Source organism: Zerene cesonia, chromosome 10 (assembly GCF_012273895.1).
Source record: "Zerene cesonia ecotype Mississippi chromosome 10, Zerene_cesonia_1.1, whole genome shotgun sequence".
In the NCBI taxonomy this organism is placed as follows: domain Eukaryota; kingdom Metazoa; phylum Arthropoda; class Insecta; order Lepidoptera; family Pieridae; genus Zerene; species Zerene cesonia.
Genome location: NC_052111.1, coordinates 211190 through 232117, shown reverse-complemented (window position 1 = coordinate 232117; position 20928 = coordinate 211190). Strand labels below are relative to the sequence as shown.

At 32.5% G+C, this 20928-nt stretch overlaps 1 protein-coding gene across 2 annotated transcripts; it reads left to right on the top strand.

Annotated features, from left to right (window-relative positions):
- The first annotated feature begins 853 nt into the window (after positions 1-853).
- LOC119829231 (protein limb expression 1 homolog) lies at positions 854-19885 on the top strand. 2 transcript variants are annotated; one of them, XM_038351618.1, is made up of 4 exons: positions 854-1018; positions 17308-17501; positions 19004-19197; positions 19455-19885. In XM_038351618.1, exons 1-4 carry the CDS (start codon positions 946-948, stop codon positions 19843-19845), a joined length of 852 nt encoding a protein of 283 aa, XP_038207546.1. In that variant the 5' UTR covers positions 854-945; the 3' UTR covers positions 19846-19885. The 2 variants fall into 2 exon arrangements, with proteins under 2 accessions (XP_038207546.1, XP_038207548.1); XM_038351620.1 differs by lacking the exon at positions 854-1018 and adding an exon at positions 1383-1425.
- Positions 19886-20928: the final 1043 nt, after the last annotated feature.

The window sequence follows — 20928 nt, the reverse complement described above, 5'->3', positions numbered from 1 at the left end:
ACTCTTAATCCGACTCATATTGGCCGATTTTTTATTGTTCATTAAGCTCTTGATGTAAGTGAATGTTGCGCTAAAGATAAAGGGCTTTCCGAAAAATTAAAGAATTGTAATTTTTTTGTAAAATTGTAATTGTAATTATATTAGCTCTGCCACCTAATATATTAAGTCTGATCCCCAAAGTGTTAGTCTGCCGTTGCTCAGAATGCAAATTAGTCCAGCCCGCTTATAATATAAGCAAGAAATAACCCATAAGCTTGAATTTGCAATCAGTCTCAATACTGAGTTAAATTTACACTCGACTTAGTTAATTTATACACTGAGTGCCATGACAGCGGAGTCTGTATCGAGACTATAAATCCGGTTTTGCAGCGCTTGCAATTAAAGCAGTGTCGCGCCGAGTTCGCGACCGTGCGAAAGTGAAGCGAGGGGCCGGGAGGGGTCAGGGGGGTGCGGGGGCGAGCAGAGGGGCGCGGGGGGCGCGGCGGGGCTGCCAGCTGCCGGGACATGCCCCCGAGTTGAGCAGAATTACTTCGACATGGGAACAGGAGGTGATTACTTTTTGATTTAATATTAATTGTTAATTTAATGACTTTTTTGCTATTGATTTTTTCGTTTATTTTACCAACGGGAAGTTATCAATTATAAATTACAAACGTCGAATTGTTCTTTACAAGACACATGGATTTTTACGGTGTTACAATTTTTATTGCGAATACAACAAAATAAAATGGCTACCATGCTAAAACTGTTCGATTACGTATTCATATAGGGAATATTTTTGACGAGATCCGGTCAGAATTTGGCATCTCAAGGAGTTGTCTCTGTACTCTCAAGGATAATGGCACCAATTCATAAATAATCCGGCAACACAAAGCTGCGTTCGCGCTCAGTCTGCGCGTAGCCGTCGGCGCGAGCGCATGTGCCGCGCGATGACTTAGTGCACCAATGGTGTACCCCGAGGCGTCCCGTTGGGGCGCGCCTGACACACTCGCGCCCCTCTACGACGATGTATACAGAGGTCAGCTTACGCATCCTTTGTTTTATGACTCATATATTCGTGCAACTCCTTTCCAATTTTGCAAGCTTTTATTGTGCTCGGATAATTTGTATAGCGTTTCTAACGTTTCATTCCAATTGGATTAGTATTTAAATGAAGATTCGAATGTTATTAAGTTAATTACAAAGCTTTATTGATATCGCGTTTAAGAATCTTTTTGCGGACAACAGTGACGCGTCGAATCAGCTGACTCGCGAGCTTTCACGCCGTAAACAAAATGCTAATTAAAGCTCCGATGCAGAAAAGTTCTTTGAGCGGAGCTTTCGCATAATTTGCAACAGTATTTGATGGTTTTAAGCTGGAATTTCTTTATAGTAAACGAGATTCTAACCACTTTAAAATGTGGCAAAGGGGAAAGGCTTATAAAGGTAATAATAAATAAATATTCTTATAATAATAAATATTATTTTATGCAGTGTTATTTTATAGGTTCTAGAATTTATTAATATATCATAAGCCTTTTTTACCTGAGAGAATTATATAAATGTGAATTTTGTATTAATGTTTTCTACCAGATGCTTACTGGCACCTGTTATACCGTTGTCTAATGATTACAGAGGTACCTGATCTTTTGGGAAATATTATATAGTAAAAGCTTACTCATATAACAAATATGTAATATTATCAAATAACAAATTGCTGTAGTTTCAGGAATCCTAAATAGCTAAATAATAATTACAATTTTTTTATTGTCTTGTAAGTAATAAAATAAATTCTTCTTATTTAGTAACTAAACTAAATATTTTAACATGACATCTTGTATATCTCTTATTATAAGAAATCGTGACTCGAAAATAAAATTCTAATTGGTTTGTCTCGTTTATTTGATAACTTATGAGACTTTTTGCTAAAAAAATGTTATTTAAAATACATGAAAATGAAGGTGCGAACTTTATAATATATTGCAATTAGTCGAATTTCCTTCGAAAAAGTTTCGGTTCACAATTGATTTATAAATAAAGAATCTTGAAGGGAGCTGTTTGAGATTACAGAAAGTTCGTTTGTTTACATTGTACTTAAACTTGCCTCAAACTTTATCCAATTCCCTTTGTTAAAATGATAATATATTCGAGGGTTCCAAAGTTTCTTTCTTGTTCGAATCTTGATCGACAGTCCAAATAATTTTCAAAAAGGTCGTTTAAAAACGGAGTTAAACAAACAAGTTTTATGGTAATGCCATTAAAGTTATTTACTGCAGAACGCATTGTTACTAAAAAGATTCACGATAACGTTAGAATAAAATTTAATATCGATTAAATGAACTGTACGTATTCATAGTAAAATAATTTTGGTGTAATTAATTTAACCCGTGCCGACATTTATTGTGATTTCACGTAGAGGTTAGCTCTTTTCTTTCACGTTATCGAAATAATCTCGTTGTGAAAATTTTCCGGTAATATGCGAACGGTCGACGCGTTAGCGCCCCTTCGCCTTTGTTCTAGCATTTGCTGCCGCCGATGTAAATTTAACACACCTCTTTTAAAATGAATTTTCTACAGTTTCAATACTCAAATTATATTATTATATTTTTACATTGTTCCGCTTATAAGCTACTTCTTTGTTCGTGAATTAAATTGCCATTGGATGTAGTGTGATTGCTGAATTTTGAAATAAGGTTTCGACGTTTGAGTTTTAATAATAATTTGTTAAATTATAAATATATTATCGCCTATATTTCATAATGAAGGTTTATGGTAATTATTAGCATTTAAACTTACTAATTAATGCGTATTTACCAACAAATGTTGATCGAATGTAAATGTATAACTGATAGACTCTCGTAGTTTGATTGGACTAAATATTAGTATTACAACAGTGTTATTTACTAGTTATTGGTATCGGGTTATTTATTATATACAGTTTATCTGTTTCTAACATTGTATTATCGTTTCGGCTATAATTAATTTATAGGTATAGCTGTCATTATAGTCGATTTCTATATATTTATAGCTCGATCTACATATTTTATACAGATTACAGTATTTTGATCTTTTGTCCAACTCGCTACATATAAGCAACTAAAATGACGCAGCCTTATCTACAGTCTACGTACTTAAAGATACAATCGCTCTCTGTTTATTCACACTGTCATTGTTCGGCATATCGCCAATTTACGATACACTACACTATAAGTTACGAGTTAACGATAGGTTTTCAAATAAAAACATGTTCCCATGTTCCTAACTGAAACGCGAAGATTCTTCAACATAAACAGTTAACCATACAATGAGAGGACTTGTCAGTTTTACAGGCAGTTCACAATTTATTACCAATATGTCTTTCAAACATTTACTGTTACTACATACTCTGCGGATTGCCATACTCTATAGTCTAAGAGCTGGCGACCGTTATTTATGTCGTATGAACGTAGAATGTATTTATATATAAAATACAGAAAGAGATTTTTTCATGCATTATAATTATTACATCATTCAACGTATTGAATAAAAAAGTAATAGATTAAAATAGAAACATATCTATAGATACATTGAAATGGATAGTCTGATACGATATATAACCGATCGGTTCCCATCAGTCCCATCCTGACCATGGACCACGCAACTGTATCCGTGCCTCAGAATTTAATTAAAAACATCGGTCTTGGTAAGAAGCTTCAGGTTTTGCAATTAATCTCACATATTTAATTAACATTCTAAGACGCGTTTTATTAAAATAAAACAATAGATTTATTCACATTTACATTTTCTATTACGGACATAGTTACTGATACTATAATATTTCGCTGACATTAAATCTATTGTGTATCCATATTACAGTTTTAATTGTAAATTTTTTAAATCACAAAAATATAATAAGATATGGGAGCATTTTTATTCTTGATTATTTTTTAATACTACACACTACCCAAATATTTTCAAAACAACTGAATTATATAAATAAAACATCATCGGCTCTCACAGCAAATCTGTGACTATTTTCCGGGTCTATGAACAACAACGGTTATTTTATAGATAATTGAGAAATACGTTATCTCTGCTTTAGTGCTCAATTAAATCGAATGTTGGCTTCAATTACTGTTCCGGCCGTTTCAATCATAACCGTATTAGCTAGATAAGTGTGACGGGTTCAATTTATTAAAATTGCATCAAATTCGTTTATTGGGAAGTTTTCATCGCTAAACAATAACCTAGTAAACATTTTCGCTTTTTTTCGTTATTTACCATAGATAATAAGATTACGCTCAATTAAAAAAAAATAGATACGTAATAGAAGAAAATGTGCCAATGTTGATGCTGTCAACAAAAAAAAAACAAACGTCACTTTTGTTATAAAATCGTATTTCATTGGTCGATGTTCTGTATGTGTATTGAAAATCGTTGGCTTTAGGGTGGCTTAACAACTCTTTCGAACTTTTACATGTTCTTCGTTTGATATTTTCTAAAATTGTTGTGTATGAAAGGTTAATAAAAACCAACAGAGATTTATGAATGAATTACTTTATTGCGATGTATTATTTTAGGGGTAAAGGGATGGAAGGGTATAATTGCCTATAGAGGTAGATAATTTCTAAAAGGTTGTTAATTAGTATTTACGTAATCAATACTAATTAATATTTATGTATAATACCAACTAATATACCGAGTTCGGTGCATAAACAACAAGAATTACAAAATTTATTGTGTTATTTAAACAAATTTGCACTATTTTGAAACTTAGAAAAGTAATGGAAATTCATAATTTAATAATTTATATAGTAGGTATTTACGCAGAGACATTAGCGGTCCCTGAATCAGCGCGTTAAAACAAACTCTTTAGCTTATATCAATAGTATAAATAGATTATACCATTTTAAACAAGGATAAAAATATGATAGATTCAAACGAATACTAAAATTGAAAGCAAATATTATAACGACATAACAAACCAGCCATAATACGAAACTTGATGAAAACGGAGACCTAAAAATACAGAAACGAAATAGAATACTCTCGTCCCACGTACGCGATTTTATTTCTATTTTCTCCATCTGTATTTGTCGTTAAGAGTCTTGCGATCGGGTAAATACAAGTTCACTATATATCTGACGTTCAGTCGGATCTCGCTTTGTAATTGCGATGTCTCCTGCATCTGTCATACGTAAAGCTGGATTAGCTATGGCGACTTCTGTACAAACAAGTTTAAATTATGCTTGTTAGGGTTTCTTACTTCCTTGGAGTATATTTATGAGTTTATAACAAATCTGTTATAAATTAGTGGTCCGCCCCGGCCTCATCCTTGTAACGTCTTTTCTCTCACTAAGCTCCTGCTTTGTGCCTAAACATAGACGTTAAAATTATAGGCGAATTGGTCGAACCGTCCTCGAATTTTATGATTAGCAATACATTAGATCATTCATTTTTATTTTTATAGATTTTTCTTTGTGTTGATAAAAGTGAGGTAGTAAACATTTTTAAAATGATTATCACTTCATTAAAATTTTCAACTTGTGTTTTTTAAATAATAATGCCTATAAACAAAAAAATATATATAAAAAGTAAAGGTAAATATGTTTTAATTACATTGCAAAGCATCAGGTACTATAACGATGTTTACGATAACAGAAAAGAGCAGTAAAAAAAACAACGGAACAAAACTTTTATTACAACCTCAAGAAATGTAATTGCTATTAGATCTCCAGATGGCCTGTTGAAATGTCAGCCTCATAAACTTCATACAACGTCAGTTTTAACTACCTTTGTCATGTTTAAAAGCTACATCGAAATAAGATTGATACGATTTAAAGTGGGATTATGATTCTCTCATAGGTACCCATCACACTTGACGTCAAGAAATTAAGGTAAATCATAGTAATTGTCTCTCTTCTTCGTATTTTACAATTAGTTTGTGTTGGTACATATATTCTTCATACGATATTATCACATATAACCTATAGAATATAATCAACTGTCATTGTAAGTATATTTTCATGAATATACTACATTGCGAAATTTCTACAACCAAGTAAGCTTAACGTTTGTTTCCCACACAAAACTATTAGCATTCTATGCTGATTTTTCTCAATACAGATGGTATTACATCTCTGTTGCTTATCTTCAAACATTTCACGGGTTCACAGATCAAAGCGCACATGTATCGAGGCTAAAACTACATTATCGACGAATCGCAACGCAAATATATAAATCCACGGTCGTGACGCGATATTTTATCGTGCATATTCTATCTGTAGAATCACGAGTGTGCTGCGCTTTGGAGATTTCATACAAATTCCACAATAAATAACATTTTGGAAGTAAATAAATCTGTGTAAACAGTAACTAGATACGGTGTTTGTTTGATTGCATGATTGCAATGTTCGCTTGGGTTATTGCTATTGGCAAATATTCCTTTTACGCCATGTTGAGTTTTATAAATATGAAGCGGGAAAATATTGGCTATTCGTAATGTCGTATATTTCATATTTGCATTCCGTTTATTAAAAATATTTTAAGGAAGTCCGTATCCCTTGAAAAGTATACTGATGTTGGTGAAGCGTTTATAATTTAAAGTGCTTTTGTCTAATTTTAAGTTTTAAGTTTTGGCTAATTTATATCATATTTCTTTAAAGATAACAATAACCTTAAATTTAGAAATATTTCTAATAAGCGTTGTTTTTTATTTATCCATTTACAAGTAATGTGAACTACGGTGAAACTTTGTAATTCAATCACGTTAAAACTGTGAGCGTTTTAACAAAGACTCTCAGATTACGGACAATGAGCATAGACCATGCTACAACAGAAAATCCATTACAACCCAACAAATGAAATAAAATAAAATATCGCCGAAGGTAAGAGCTAGTCTAGAATAAATAGCGGAATCATTTACATTGCACTCTAAGCTATAATTCAGTTCTATAAATAGCAGCCGATGCTTCACACGTCCTCGTTACCGTTAATTCTCATACGAAATTATGTTTAAGCAAAGTCTAATGGCACTATATTTGTTAACAGTCAGGTTTGAACATGTAAAGCTATATTTAGAAGCCTGCGTCTGACTCAGAAGGCACCTGGGTGAAAAGGTTTCACGTTGCAACTCTTTGCTATTAACTCGGTACTCTTGTTTATTGCTCAGATATATATTTGCTAAGCACAAGAAATGAAGTCATATTAAATCTATATTACGATAATTGTTCGAGATCACCATTTTATTAGGATTATTTTTTTTAAGTCAATTGTGTCATCAACGCAAACGTCAAATATATTGATTATCTGTATTCTATTTATCAATTACATTGTTCATAAAACCGGATAACAAATGCGTAACTGTTACACGTTATTTTATATAAAGATAGGTATGCAAATGTTCTCACATAAAACGCAGCTTATAAAAGCCAGCTAGGTTAGTATAAGATTATAACTGATTGATCGGCCGCCTCCGAGCCGCCGATGTGGCAGAAATAAAAGAGCGGATAAGTGGGTGTAAGCTGTGATAAATGTTATAAACTTCGTCAATATTACTTCTTTACAACCGAATATCTTTAGCTTGCTAGCTGATTGGATTTATTATAAACACCTTGGGCACATTTAAAATAATTGCTTGAATAATTTATTTGTTCAATATTATCAACTTTACAAATAATTTAATTACTAACTAAAGTTTATATGACATAATCTTACGTGTTTTATTTATCAAATATGTATAGGTCATTCACTTCTTTGGTCTTGAGGTCTAAATGAGAACAATTTTCTATCAAACACAGCAATAATCACGCCAATTGGTTGAAAACCTACTTAGTTGCCGAGTAACAAAAACTAAATATAAAAAATAAGTACAGTCGAATCGAGAAACTCCTTCGTTTTCGGGAACGTCGGTTAAAAATTGAAAACATTTATATTAAACAAACAAATCCAAAATTTATATAACGGACATGTATGGACGATAATGCATATAATTATAATAATTTAAGACGTCGCTTTCACTTATATCAGACGATAATTATGTTTCAATATATATTACGTTTCAACTTTCAACATTACTTCTTAGAATAAATATTTCGCGGAAGTGATAGCTTTATATATAGCCATGTCATTTATTATAACGAATACGTTTTTATACCAAAGTTTTCTAAAATATAAGCCACGTATTTAACTAAACATATTAATGATATAATTGCATAACTTTTCCAAATAAATAATAATGCATTTAAATTGCATAAAACATTAGTAAACACTTAATAACTTATTTCTTATAACGTTTGTTTCATTCTCTTTATCATAGGTTACTTCTAAACAATATTTAATGTACCTACTATGTTTTAAAAACACTCACTGGAGTCTTAATTCGGTGCTAGAGCCTTCATGTGTCTATTTCATCAATGAATAAATTCTCTAAACCAAAGTAATTTTTCTGACTATAAATATCTGTATAGAGTTCTTAACGACTCATGCAACTTCTCACGACAAATGACTCAATAATAATCTCGTAATTCTTTAATATTATTGACGTTTAGCGAGTGTTATTAATTGCCTATAATTAATCGGTCATTAGCCTATCCAACATGATTCTTATATACTTAATAATATTTCTTTCTTATAAAATTATATATCACCGTAAGATTATAAAGTTAACTGTTAGTTTACAATATAATTCGCGAGATTATAAACAGACGAAAAATTATAAGCTTACCGCTATGGAAAGCTTATAGACCATCGAAAAATTTATTGAGCGTTTATACGTTTCATTGTGAATGGTTTGGTACAGTTGATATATTTTCCTCAGTTTATAAACTCGCCAGATATCTTATAATATCCCGTCATAATACACGGCATAGAATTTACCAGTCACATGTCTTCAGTGAGAATAAATTGCGTCTATTCTTATCTTTTTACCAACTATTACGGCGTGCCACACCTTCCGCGTATATAGCCATTTGTATGAGGTTAGAATACTTATTCGGGTAAATAAGGGAGCATTTCGGGTGAATACATCGCAGTTCAAAGGGGGTGCATGGACCGATACGGCTATTGTCGGTTTTATACAGTAAATGTGGTTTACGAGCTTGGAGAACCCGTCATGCAATACGATTGCAACATTATGGCCGTATTGTGGGAATAGTTTATGTTGGCTGGTGATATAAATAGAAACATGGTGTGTAAAGAGTATTTTTTTTAATTTGATACATTTAGCTTTTAGACTAAAGTAGGCACCCAAGAACACGTGCATTTCCAATGGTGAAAGAATCTTTTAAATCGGTATAGTGCTAGTAGTTCCTAAGATAAGCACGTTCAAAGAAACAAAGAAACAAATTGTTTAGCTTTATATTCTTATAAGTATAGATGTTGAATGACTTTTTTTGAGAAAGTTTGTGTGGGAAGAGTAGCAAAATAAATTCAGTGATGAGTATGTTTTTTTTTAAGGAAGAAATCTGTTTTGAATTTCGTATCTTTTTTAGTATTTTTGTAATTAAATTATAGATTTATCTATTGCATTTCATATCGAAAACCTACACACAAAGTATATATTGTCATCAGCGTCTATCATTCTATTACTCTGCTGAAGCCTCTTAACCCACGCATCAAACCTTCAAAATCGTCTGATCATTATGTCGACAATTGTTCTGAAAGTTTAGTATATATAGATATAATCTATATATTACAAAAGAAACGTATTTAGATATTGTAATTTTTATTTAACCACATCGTAAAAATTTATTTTCAAAAGTTCATATGCTAATTGCATCCGTGTAAAGACCACGTCTTATAATATATAATGATAATTAAATAGACATTTTAATAATTATTTCACAAAGTATATTATTACATCGTGAGCAAGGTTATGATGAATAAAAAATATGTATGTTTTAATATATTTAAACCAGAGTATTGAATATACAATAGCATATAAGAAAAGCGTTACTTGGTGAATATTGTTAGCTAAAACTGATGAAATAGCATTGAAATATACATGATATCTCATCTAACTTCAATATGTTGCCGCCGTTTCATCAAACTTATGGATTTTTTACTAAAAATCCGTATACTTCGGCATCATTTTACCTCAAAGCGTAGAATTTCTATTACGAAATTCATTCAAGAAAAGTTACCTCGAGGAAATTGCGGAGGTGCGGTAAACATTGTTTTATTTAGTTTTTTACAGATAACGTTAAAAAGCAGTTATAATGGAAAGCCGTTTTTCCGACCCATTCAGCAACTAGTGGTCGTTTCCTCGAAACAATATACCCTTAAATACGCAGCTGTTACCATTAAAAGCCATAGAAACATTTATTTCTGCACTTTTTGTTACTTTTTCATTATTTGTTTTGTAATGAATAAAGTTTTTATGCACAATTTTAAACAGTATTTATTAGAAAATAATTTAAGTACCTATAATTATATCTATTTATTAGAAAATTATGTAAGTATGTATAATTATATCTATTGAGTGATACGTCTATTATTATATAATAAATATTTTACCAATCAAGCACAATGAAAAGTGGTTATAACATCACTCTAATTCTACAGACTAAAATTTAATATGCGGTCTGTGGTTAATTCAATTTTAAATTTCGAAGTCTGTAAAGTTCGTTATTTATAATTAGTATTTCATGTGACACGTTCCACACTGATTACATTTTCACTTATATATTCTGTTACATTAACTGAACAATGTATTCGTGGGCATTCTTTATTCTGACATCCCCTTGCCTTTCATTAATAAGTTCTTATCTTCAAGTAAAAACATTCAAGATAAGGAGGGGAAGCCTCGATCGATTCATTGAACGTTTATGAGTACACGTAGCGTTCGTGAGTGCCATACTGAGTGTCGCTATGAAAAGACATGATAGAACGTTCGGGAAATTTCTAGAAAGGCAAATTTTCACATACAGGTTTTGAGGGTTTTATCAATAATTAAGGAACATAGTTAAACATACTAAAAATTTTTTTAAGTTAAACATACTAAAATTTACATTATATTAAAATTTTTCGAGGTTACATATCAGTTTAATATTAAGTAAAATATAGGTGTAAATAGAGAAAACCTATACTTATATTTAAAAGTGAAGAGTTTGCTTATTTAAACGCGCAAATTATCTCAGAAAAAAAATTATATCTACAAAGATTTTACTGGGCCGATTGGAATGCAATTTAGTGTACAGAAAGTTTGGAATCAAAGAATATTGGATAATTGTTTGAATAGTGTATAAAATTGTAATTTAATTGAAAGGGAATTCATTAAGGGAAGAGGCCAAAAATATATGTTTTTTGACTACGCGTGAAATGCCGCAAGCGAAAAGCTATTTTAATAATAAATAACAGTAAGTACGTGATTAATTCAATTAGAATGGAAATTAAAAGTTTTGAAGTGTTTATAATGAAAATATACATATTCTTCATAACTTAAGTTTGTTAAGATATGAATGAAGGTGGTCTTATAAATTCTGTTAAATACGTATTAATTTTGAAAAATCTACGCAATAGGCTCACAGTGTAGTAAAAATGGCGTATCTAACAAAAATATGCCAAGACATCCATCAATCGTAATTGGATCTAGTCTATACCCTAAGATATTTTCCCGTTTTTTACATTGTATTTACTTATACATTTATATCTAAACAGTAATTAATGCAAGTAAAATGATCTCATCAGAAAATGAGAATTTAGTCAATTAATCAAATATATTAATTTATTTTCTTTGCTTTTTTATGCCCTAAGCGAGAAACTGAGCTGGTGGTTTGCTTGATGGTGGGCGAACACCACCACCCATGAACATTCGCAGAGGATAGAGAAAGACTTTAGTAGTATTTTCGACTGGAAATAAGGAATGGACTAAGAAGGTTGAGGAAAGGGAATCGGGCATATAGAAAAAACGGTCAAATATGAGTTGGACTCTAAGGGTTCCGTACAAATAAGCTTAAAAGCAACTGCAAAAAACTGATCATCCATCCAATTTACCCAAGCCTTTGGATACCATGTAACCCTGAAAATCATTATATTATGATTTATCATACAAACTACTAATCTAATCAAACTTTATAAATATTATTATTATATATATTAATACATAGCTGTACAATTAAAATTATCAATTCCAGTTACAATCCGCTATTTTGGCTCAGTGTCTAATCTTAATAGATAAGAGTTACCTTCAAATGCCTACAGAGAATTTGCACTAAAATTCCGAACTACGACTGGAAATCTCAGACATTTCTCGGGACTTGATTGATTTAAATGAAACTTAATAGCCAATTCAAAGATTTAGAGTCGTTGAGACAATCCGTAGCGCTAACTTTTGCTACGATATAGACTTGGGTAAAATTCTGTTTGAATGTTATAATAATGACTCATAGGAATAAAATTTTACTAATAATATAAAGGCGAAAGAATGTATGGTTGTTGTTCTGTACCAAATATGGTACAGAGATAAATTATAGTTTGTACGTAATATAGACTTTTAGCCGGCTAGTAGGTATATCAATTCATTTTTAATTAACGAAATGTGAAGGAGCCTCTCAGGTCGACGTGTACTTTTTATAGACGACTACGCAGTAGCTTTTACAGAGTAGACCAATTTTGATAATTTTTTTTTTATTGGAGAGATTAACATTTGAAACAAATTTGAAAATAAATTCTATCTGAACGGTGGAAAAAGGGGGGTTCAGTTTTGTGGTTAATCTTTTTTTTAATATTTGATAATTTATGTACCTGTGATGCGCCTCATAACTTCTCTTATTAACTTACCCTTTTGCAAGCGGAAAAATTGTAATTAATCTCATTTACATATCTTCTAATTTATTTTTTAAATATGAGCGAAGCAGATTGACATGACATTATAAAGATAACATTTAATTTATTTGAAAGTTGAGATCATTATTTTATACGCCTTTGTTATAATATTCGCGTAAAGACATTAAGATTATCTTTATTATATACGTTGGGAGCAATTTCAAAATTAACTTAATTTAATGCATTCTGGTGTAGCTAAACATCGTTACTACTAATGTTTTAAATTATTTTGTTTACACATACAAAATATTAGATATATGTTTATGTTTTTGTTTTTCTATTTCTATTTTTAAGCATGTAGAAGCTTTGTAATAATACATTTCAAACTTACATCTTATCTTTGAAAAAAATACTACAATTTTTTTCTAGTATAAAGATTCAATCCAAACGTTACAATTTTAATTGAAATCGAGAATCACCAAGAGTACCTACCACGTTTCCCCCCATAATAAAAATAAGAATCCCATATATATTTTATTTACGATTAATAAATTTACCAAACTATGTAAGAGTATGGGTTACTGGTGTCAAGGGAGTAATAACATAATTCTCTCTCCACACAGCGCATAAAACACGTCCGAATATTGGATACAAAACGTAATTACGCATTGAATTATTAAAACACCCATAGTATGGTTACTCACATAATACCTGTAATGTAGCCCAGACGTATTATGTCATGGGAATTGGTGGATACGGGAGTGATAAAGTGCTGTAGAATTAACAATGTATCAGCAATTCGAGAGAATTAATTTATTGGTGCTTTTTAACCGTATTTTGTTTCAGTTTAATTGTCACGTCCCTGCACGTGTTTGTGGTTTATCTTTTGTTTTATCATAGCTGTAGTTTAGGTTTTTATAATTGTGAAAATAATATAACTTTGGCTTGAAAGATACGACTTCAGAAAAATACTAATAAAACCAAATGTGACCCAAATGCTTACTGTGTTTATAAATTGCCCTCCTCACATCAAACAGATATCGATTGTGCGGTTCGATGTGATTCAGATTTTAAAGTATTATTTGTAAATCAAAACAATCCAAGACTAACCTTAATAACGTATTAGCTTTCAGTATAATTCTCTTCTTGGACGTCTAGCGAAATAGCTCAGATTCTATTTCATTGCTAAAGATCAAAAGTACAGTATATAAGCGCTGACGACAAATTTTCACAATCATTCCTCAATAATACTGCTTTCAAATGTGCTTAGTGCAGTCTTTAGAACTACGTGAGTGGTGTTCGTAATGGTCTTGTTGAAATGCATTGAAAATAATTTCTATAATACTTTTAATGGGGTGAAATTATCTAAAAATCTATACTAATCCATACTAATATTATAAAGCTGAAGAGTTTGTTTGTTTGTTTGAACGCACTAATCTCAGGAACTACTGGTCCGATTTAAAAAATTCTTTCAGTGTTAGATAGCCCATTTATTGAGGAAGGCTATAGGGTATATGTGTACCACGAAGAACGGCGAAGCCGGGGCGGACCGCTAGTCAATAATAAAATGACTGATGACTTTAAGGTTTTGTTTAAATCAGTCAATGTAATTTTGTAAACTAATAAAATACTTGACAATTTCCAAAAAAAAACATATTGATGGGAATTGAATGAATACATATATATATATATATATATATATATATATATATATATATATATATATATATATATATATATATATATATATATATATATTTTAGCAGTCGATTACGCATTTTGATTACAAATTGGTGAAATAACCCGTATTCAATTGGGGTGGGCTGCAAATATATGCAGATTACAGGTGGTTGATAAATCATAATAGGTTTTTATGTAAACGTACAGGGTTACTTGATGTCATCCGCATCCACGAGTTGTATGGCTGATTTCAAATATGATTAAGGTTAGGGTCCCAAATCCTGATTCCTCTTTACTTGATAATATTCTACCCTATATTAAATGTGTGAGTACCTTTGGTGGCAGTGTTGGTATCGTTTAAATAAAGTAGTAGTGTTGCGTTAATTAAAAACCTTCTTTTATGAAGCCGTTTAAAAATGAATCAATGTGTTCGTTGAAAATTAAAAAGAAAACACATAACTCTGAAATAACATGAATATATTTAACGAAAAAACTGATTGTTAATATTCCATTCGAGTCACGTACGAGTCATTGACTGAATAAATGCACCGAAGAAGAGAATTTTCTAATTTACGTTTATCAGCAATATAATATTGGACATTAGGCCTTATAAGTCAATCCATAAAAAGGCATGCAGATGTCCGTTCGTGCTATAAAAGGCGATGAATAAAGTTGGACAATTAAGCGCAATAATGTGATACAATATTTATGTGATGATGAATAAGATTATTAAAGCGATAACATTGAACCTGTTTTGTGTGTAATTAATTGCCTCTGTTACACGAAGTAGGTACTATGTATTATGTTAATTAATATTTTTTTTACTATCGTCATTAAGTAACCTTAACTAGAGATAATATAATACATACAGATATATAGGCTCTTTCCTTTCCCTCACCTTACTCAGTCCATTTCTTATTTCTAGTCGTCAATCGTTTCCTTATCTCTTACAAAAGGCAAAGGCACCTTTGCGAATGTTCATGGGCGGTGGTGATCGCTTACCACCAAACGAACCACCATGTCAGTTGCCCGCTATGACATAAAAAAATATAATGCTGTACATAATACAAACATAATGGCTAATTCCCAATTTTTTCTTCGCTTTAAATTAATTTTGTGGGAGTAATAATAAAACATGAAATGTTTATATTATTCTTAATTTGTATTTGACAATATTTTAAAAATACCAGAATATATTATTAATTCAGTTATATACAAAGAAACTTACATAGTCAATGTTTAAAAATATAGCGATATCAATACAATATATTAATATAATTTTACTAAAAATATTTGAAGCCAACTACGCGCATGTTAAATAAAATAATCCTTGATAAATAGCATTATATCAAAGTTAAATAGTTCCCAGAATTTCAAGTGGGATTACACAGAATTCGGACAAGTAATACCACCATAGACATTAATCTTATAATCCCTTCACTATTATAAGTTTTCGCACGATTTCCACTAATATCTTGGGAATAGAAAGTCACTATATTGAATGTAATCTGATGCGAGTATCGGTAAAGTTTACATAATAGTGTTTCGTACCATGTGGGAACTTTTATTATTATCATACTTTTGAAGTGTTGTTGGCTATTACATGTCTGTATCTTAATTTCGTAAAATTGATATTCAAGGGTCTTGGGAGTGATATTGTTAGAACAAATCTGTAGTATATAATCTTTAGTCTTCTAAATATATGTAGCTCAAAGGTGACCGACTGACATAGTGATCTATCAACGCACAGCCCAAACCACTTGACGGATCGGGCTGAAATTTGATATGCAGATTGTGATGTAGGCTAAGAAAGGATTTTGATAAATTGTACTCCTAAGGGAATAAAATAAGGGATGAAAGTTTATACCATGAAAATTTTAGTTTTTTACATGTCATTATATAAAAGACAGTATAGAAAGAAACACCTGCCATAACCTATACTAGTTATTGCTTATTACAAAAGAGTATTGAGCAGCTAAATAGAAAAGTATAATACTAAAATCACCCGACCTTCGTCCGCGTAGTGAAGCAAAGAATATAACCAGTAATCATATCGAAGAATATGGAATATGCCAGCAAATTACAACTATTTCATTTTTATGAACAAAATTACAGTATATGTTTTTATCTTAATTTTGTCAACTGTCAGGTGTATAAATAAAATATCTCTTGTTTCCAATTCCTCGAACCAATTTTGATGAATTGCAACTTCATAATTAAGATAAAATGTGTTTACAAACGATTTTGCGTAAATACTTGAAACAACCAGCTACTCGAGAGTTTATAATAAAATTTCCCCTGATAAACCTCGATTTAATTAAAAGCGGCAATTTATGCGTTAACTTGGACACCTTTTGTGAATGTTTCCGTCAACGTGAATTATGTTCGTGTTTTGAATGTTTTTCTTTGAAGAACTTCTGCGAAGGGATCTTCTCGTAAATTTTTTAAAGACTTGAGAAATACTGAACTGTAAAACTTATGTAATTATATTTTTTTCTTTATGGAAGTGAGGTTTTTTTATATTATTCTCTTTACAAAGCTATTCAACTCATTTTATTTAAAAGTCAAGAGCCAAGGGTAGAACTTAAAAATCAGCATTCTTGTCGCCTAAATTAGGAAATAATTATATTAGAGTAAAGAATTATATATTTATTTTGAGGGTTAGTTCTATCGAATTCAGCCTGGCATGGGAGCCAGTTAGCATAATGTGTGTCATCTCATATCTTATAGCGTATATCAATCGACTCGAAAAATAACCTCTTATTTTATACTCCTTTTTTACTCCTTTTCTACTCCTTTTATGCTACTCCACAGGAGGAGGTTGACAATACAAACGTATTTTTTTTACTTTGTAAGGTATCTCGTAACTTTTTAACAAGATTAAAATGAAGTCCTTCTCCACAGCGGACGGTGTCCTCTCAACCGTGAACGTGGTGGAAGCGTTGCAGGAGTTCTGGCAGATGAAAGCATCGCGGAATGGCAGCACGGCCAGTGGGGGGAGCGGCGCGCTGGTTATATACGAGTCGGTGCCGGCTGCTCACCCGCCCTATGTGTGCTACGTTACGCTGCCCGGTGGAGCGTGCTTCGGCAGCTTTCAGGTAATCAATCCAGGAATTTTCTGGGGAATATGAGCTTGGGTTGGTGGTTGAGGCAGCTATTGATGTATACGAGTCAATGCCGGACGCTCCACCGTCTGTTATGCTGTGTTTGCTAGAATGTCACCCTGCCCGGTAGAGCGTGCTTCGGCAGCTTTCAGGTAATTAATCCGGGAATTTTCTGGGGAATATGAACTTGGGTTGGTGGTTGAGGCAGCTGTTGATATACGAGTCAATGCCGGACGCTCCTCCGTCTGTTATGCTGTGTATGCTAGAATATCACCCTACCCGTGGAGCGTGCTTTGGCAGTCCCAGCTAATTCGATTGGGAACCTTCTAGAAGGTACGACTAGTTCAAATTAACCTGAATTTGGGTTTATGGTAAAGGTAGGCATATACATATTGGCTTTAGCTGCTCACCCGCCCTGCTTTAGATTCTTCTAGAAGAATCGTGAAAATTTTACTGAAAAGGAGATGGTTGGTGCGGCGTATTGTGAATATTGAATATCTATACTAATTGAATACGTGACGGCGGGTTTTCTCTTTGTGTTTTCGCTTTGCTGACCTTTAACTCGAAAATCGGAAGCTGCGATAAAATCGTTTCTATTATTATAAACACAACAATCTATAAAACGCCGCATCTTTTTACAAAGTTAATGATACAAATATTGAAGTTAAAAATTCGAGGCGAGCAAATAATAATTGACTTGTAGCACCCATATATGCAAATGATTTCTCACTAAAATGCTCGCATAACCGCCGATGTCGCGGACACCATGTTTATCCAGTCGTTATGCAATAAATTACTATTAGCGGTTCATTCACCGACTGTCTGAGACGATTATTGATGAGTCATGGCTAATTGCTGGTGACGTCATAATTATGTCAGCTGTCGGCGAGCCGAATTTGTGAATCTTTACGGTCGGATTATACATTTTGGCTTTTTCGTTTACGATGCAAGATTTTTGTAAAAAAAAAATTAGGAAAAAACTTAGACATACTGCATTGTTATAAATTGGAATGCCATTAATTCATTAAATTATGAAACGATTTTTAGAAAGTTTGATTTGCGTAGGAACTGACAGTCTCATTTATTTGAAAAAAATGACATCGCTAAATTTGTTTATTTTAAACTACAGTTATGATATACTCAAATGCTTACATAAATTAGTTTTCTTTATTTGGATATTTTCTTTCAACTATAATTATTTGCCTGAGCTATTAATTTGATTGTATAATTGATTTAGTTACTATTTTGTAATACTTATTCTACTAGAGGTGATGTAACTTGTTATAAATACTTTTTCAATAAATTCCTTTTTTTATCTTAAAGAATCAAAGAGTCGATTTCATGAAGTTAAATATTTATGTAACGGTTAGCTTAGCTAATTAGCTTCTACAAATAGACCCAAATTCCGGTTAGAATGAAATATACATACATCTTCTGATCTAGGCTAACGTAAGAGTTACTCAAAAGACCAATATAATAAAGTACTTGTTTAACAGAACTGTCCGACGAAAGCAGAAGCCCGCCGCAGTGCTGCCAAGATAGCTCTGATGAACAGCGTGTTCAATGAACACGAGTCTAGACGGATCTCTGAGCACTTTATCGAGAAGGCCGTGGCGGAGGCCCGCGCTTCCTTCGCGGGGGATGCGGCGGCTCACCACCAGGACCCGAGCGCGGGGATTGCTGCTTTTAGGTGAGATGTGGTTCATTTCGGGGCTAGAAGAAGATATAAGAAAGGGTTATGTTTTGTGTTTATCGGAGTGTTGACAGCTTCAATCCATTGTCACAAAACACTCGATTTGTTATATATTGTGTTAATTTAATTGAATTTTTCAACTGACATAAAGACTAGAGGAGGTTATTAATTCGTCTTTAGTTTTTTATAAGCTTCAAAGGATTTATCACTTAGTCATTTACAGACTGAATTTACACGAATAACATTTTCAACAGATTCATGCTGGAAGCGAACAAAGGCCGAACGATGCTGGAATTCCAAGAACTGATGACGGTCTTCCAGCTGCTACACTGGAACGGCTCCTTACGGGCGATGCGTGAGCGTCAGTGTTCTAGACAAGAGGTGGTCGCGCATTATTCTGCGCGAGCGCTCGACGACGCGATGCGCGAACAGATGGCCAGAGAATGGGCTTCCAGGGAGAGAGAGGCTGCGGCTACTGGAAGAGGCGTAATACGCAATGAACTAGCTCGAGCCGAAAGAGAGCTCCGAGCCGCCAGGGTCGCTGCCAGGGAACTAAGATTCCCCAAAGAAAAGCGCGATATTCTCTTACTCGCCGCGCGACTCGCGCCTCCTAATAGCAATAGTGATCTCACCGCGCGAAACTAAATTTTTGTTGTATTTTAAGTATAGTTTTATAGTATAAGCATATTTTCGTTTCATTTCTACCCCATCCTCAATAGAAGTTTGTAATGAAGCTATTTACATCACGCTTCACGGGATAATTATAAAATGTTCAATTAGGTAGTAAAATTCGTATTAAGTATGAAATTCAGTGAAACTTTGTTATTAGTTTCGTTGGTGGTTAAACTTCGGGACTTTAGCTGAATTTGTATTAAAATCACTTTCAAAAACTTTCATGTTATTACTCTATTTATTGAATTGAAAAAAAATCCAAACTTAAGAGATATCATTACGTTTTCTTAAGTTTTACATTTTGTAATACGCCTCCCAACAAAATTACAATTCGTTAAAACGTTCGTAAATTGGTATCTAGCGAACCTGGAAAAACCTGAATACTAAAAAATTGCAGTGAATGAAGTATCAGTGATTTCAATCAAAATACACATAGCTATAAAGTAAAAACAATTAATGCAAGGTATCAAGCTACAAAGTGCAGTTCCGACGTCCGACCAACTACAATCAATTAGGACCTACACTAAACAACTGCCATGTTCATATAATCTCCTGTATATGAAAATTAATCGATTAATCATGATAAATTGCGGACATTATCGCGAATACAGGCACTGCGGATGTGGCAACTTCTCATTGAGCAAAGGTTAATAATAGCATTAAATAACATGGGTGTATATTAATACCCTCGTCTTGTTTGCGAAAGAGTATAATGGCTGGATGATTAATATCTGACGTTCTGATTAATTTTGGTGATCACTGTTTTTTGTATATACTCGAGGATATGAGATATTTCTTTGAGGGAAGCATGTATTTAGTATTTGTTTCACTGACGGATTTTTACCGCGAGCCAGTATATAATTATTCTGTTTGTTATGTGATAAACTTGAAGCCATCATAATCATAATGGTCAGCCATATTTGTTCCCACTGCAGGAACACAGGCCTCCTATGAGAGTTGGTTTTGAGAATTTAATTATTATTTATAAATCATCATAGAACTATAGACAGATGCTCGATTTTTATAGAGACTTTCGAAATAACTTGCAACTTTGTC